The sequence below is a fragment of the Priapulus caudatus genome, unplaced genomic scaffold (genome assembly GCF_000485595.1).
Source record: "Priapulus caudatus unplaced genomic scaffold, Priapulus_caudatus-5.0.1 Scaffold491, whole genome shotgun sequence".
Taxonomy (NCBI): domain Eukaryota; kingdom Metazoa; phylum Priapulida; class Priapulimorpha; order Priapulimorphida; family Priapulidae; genus Priapulus; species Priapulus caudatus.
The window spans coordinates 174,707-178,345 of NW_014577552.1; the positions used below are offsets into that span (position 1 = coordinate 174,707).

Genomic DNA, 3,639 nt, shown 5'->3' on the forward strand with positions numbered 1-3,639 from the left:
GTTGTAAATGCCATTGTGAATATTCTCATCTGCAGTAGAATTATTGTCCCTATTTATTTCTAACTGGTAGCCCTCTAGTGTGAATTATTCAAATAAATGGCCTTGGTATGAGACAATTTTTTGTTTATCATTTTATGTTCTGCTTCGGCGCAGTAACGAGTCATTTCTAAATACAGTACACAATCTATTATCAGAAACCCTTGGGACCATACACGTTTCGGAATTCGGAATTTTTCGGATTTTGGAATGGTAGTACAGTACAGATATACATACCGTATATCCTATATCCTGCAACTAGCCAGTACTAAAACCCAAGTTTTTACGCGGCCATGTGCTGTATCGGTACAGTACAATATGTATGAGTAATGCCAAACACATTAATATTTCTGCTGTGCACCTTGTGCAGCCAAACGTGAGCTTTGCTGTGCAAACCACCACAAAACTCTGTTTTCGGAGCTTTTCGGTTTTCAGAATTTCGGATAATAGATTGTGTACTGTATGCACAACTGACTTCTACTCTTCACTACTACCTTGCTGCCTGGTCACTTGTTTTTCTTTGCTCCCTTCATTTGCTTCCTAACTATTTACCATTTCAGTTATAGTAAAGGCATACAATATCCTCTAGCTGTATACAGTGTGACACAGTTCATTTATTTATACGATGCATTTATATTTTAAGATCATTCCATTAACAATGACTACATGATTCCTATCAAAATATTTTTTTACAAACTGACAGTTCTGACATAAGCTGTCCCGGGTCATAAAACTCCAGGCATAAATATCGAATTACATCTCTTAATACTGAAATTACTTAAAATTACTGAAAAATTCTGATAAACATACCCGTGTAAAAGCATTTCGAAAAGAAATCGCGAACAAACGTCAAGCCATGCGACGACGAACGACTGTACAATTACATAAATCTGACGACGAAGATAATTTAATTTGCCTACCGTGTTTCACTTGCCCAGGTGAACACCGCGTTTGTTTGCAGACACTGCACTGACTAGTTCCGCGTTGAAAGAAACCCTTCCAACATATTTTACATGTTACATCTTACACGTTTTCAGTCACACATGTATGTCAGGTATGAACTGCAGTCTGAGCCTTCTTCTTCCTCGTCTCTGCGGACACACATCACAACAACATTGCAGCATCCTAGAAAGCGTAATGGTTCGACTAGCCGCCACTAGGTGTCGTCACCGGCGGCGTGTATGCGGCTGCGCAGGCTCTGCACCTGGTGGAAAGGGCTGCGCGTGACGCTATCGTAATCGTAGTCAGCGCTGTAGTTGTAGTCGTTGTCGCTGTCGTCTTCGGGAACGCGCACGTAGTAGCGCCGGTGTGAGTTCTGCTCTTCCCTGCAGAAATACGGCCAGACGTCAGCAACCAAGCACTCGACATGAACGTAAGAACGCCTGCTGCAATCCCAGGAACCCCACCCTTCCTTAACGATCACCAGCGCTGATACTAACCTACTGATCGTTAATGCTTCCCCCCTGATTCCTAGCCACACCGACTAAACTCCTGATCCAGAACTCACTCTAAGTAAACTCCTCCCCTAAGCTCTACAATTACTTCCTAGTCTAACCACCTCCAAGACTTTTAGGAAATCCTGGCAAGAACATGCAACTTTCGGTTAGGAAATTACGCAAATGTAATTTGTGGGTATTTTGATGTCATCGGTCCAACGATGACGCCATTACACATTACAAGCAATTGCAAAAGCATCTCAGCAAAAAAGCAGTTCATGTTTTTCTGAAAACCTGCAATACATAAAGGCAGGTGCTGAACCATACCTCTTATTTTTTCACTGGCAGAAATTATTCAGTACCGACAGACCCCCGGTCAGCACCAGACAGTTATGGAGCAGAGTTACGTGGAGAAAATAAGCGAATGCTGCTCCCCAACACAGCAGGGGTCGAAATTAGCGGTATCCCGATATCCGCGGGATAGTAGATTTTTGTGTTGGATACCAGATTTCCAATGCTTGGTATCCCGCCTCGATAGTAAAAAAAATCGTCAAAATCAGGATAGTGGTTGTTGAGTCATCAACTTTATACGGCAACGCATCTGAGCGAGTGCGCGTAGAGCGAGTGCGCGCGATCTGAACGGGCTCAGGCACCCTGATTCTCATCGGTCTCGTATGTAAAATGAACGCGCGCTGGCTGGTTGGCCGCGAGCGATGAACGAGAAAAAGCGTGAAACGTCATTATTGCTTATTTCAAACTTTTGCATGGATACCAACATTGTTGAAATTACTATCTAAAAAAAGGGATACCAGATCTTTCGGGGGGATACCATATTTCAAATACCTGGTATCCCACATGGATACCATACATGGATAACCCCCACACGGGCAACCAACACTTACTGCACAGCGTCGAAGGCCAGGTAACAGATCAGCAACACGACGCCGAATATGCACATGATGACGATGAAGTAGATAATGACAAGATGGCCGTAACCCTGCAAGACGAGCAGACGATAAATTAATCACGCGAGATACAGCTCTACAGATTTCTCCGTGGTAATTCTTTGGATTGAATTCTTTGGTGGAGCTTTGTTATGTCTTATCTAGTGCTTAGCTTCTCGCAATGTGCAATCGTTTGGTAGCAGGAAACTGTCGCTATACCCTTAGTCCAGGATGTTCAAAGTATCGCTCACACGTCAGATACGGACACATCGCCTCCTGTAGTTCATCTGAAACAAGAGAACGTTATCCAGTTTAAGTGTAGCATATGGCGGGTGTACGACTGGAAGCAACCAAAAGCAACTTGGTTTTCAGTAATGAGAAAATCAGCAGCAACTCAACAGTACACAATCCGTAACCAGGTTTTCTTGACATATATACACTTCTTACCGATTGTAAGTGAAAAAACAGTTTCCGTGATTAGAGACGTTTTATTTCAATAGTACTGCGGCTGGGAATATCTGAATAGAGATCCTATTATTTCTACATGTACGATCAACTAAGTCTCACTGTTGAGCATTCATTGCCAATTTCCTATCATTATTTCAGCAGGTTTCAAGCAGTTCACCATTCGATCGCTTGTTGATAAAATTTTTATCATGTCCTCCATGAAACCAGTTGTTGTAAGTTGTGTCAAGGTCGCTTCCACTCTCATGCCTGACACACGCTTAATCTAACACCACAATTCAGACAGACTTGATATGTTTGCAGGAATGAGGAAATTAAAGTGATGGTTAAGACTACAGATACAGCCTGAAAAAAACATCTATGAATTAGTTTCGCAGTTGTGTAGAACCTACCTTCAAATTCCTCAACAGTCATGTTTTTCTCTAGTTTCTCTGGTCGGCACTCCCTGACAAGCGACTGCGAGGAAATGTACAGATCATACAGATTACCTGCTTATTAATTAATTTATTATTTATTAATTTATTTATTTAAAACTCAAGCTTTGTTTGCAAGCTCCTCACCATCAGTGTGGGAAGACAAAGAAGGAATAGAAGCCTGGACTACAGGCATGCAGGTTTGATGCACATGACACACAGCTGAGTCAGCTTCAGGGGTAGAAATTAACTTTTGAACAGGGTAGTCCAACTCCCTACCCTGAAAAAGAGGGAGTCCGCAACAAAATGAGGGAGTCCGTAGTCTGAAGTTCAAAATTAAAGATT

The 3,639-nt window shown here is 42.3% G+C and overlaps 1 protein-coding gene across 1 annotated transcript in view; it reads right to left on the reverse strand.

Annotated features, from left to right (window-relative positions):
- Positions 1-620: 620 nt before the first annotated feature.
- LOC106810980 overlaps positions 621-3,639 on the reverse strand; it is a gene marked incomplete in the record, with an annotated part of 8,428 nt that continues 5,409 nt past the window's right edge. The window contains 4 exon segments of the mRNA XM_014814486.1: positions 621-1,361; positions 2,375-2,469; positions 2,636-2,703; positions 3,274-3,337. Of these exon segments, the coding sequence (XP_014669972.1) occupies positions 1,193-1,361; positions 2,375-2,469; positions 2,636-2,703; positions 3,274-3,337 (396 nt within the window).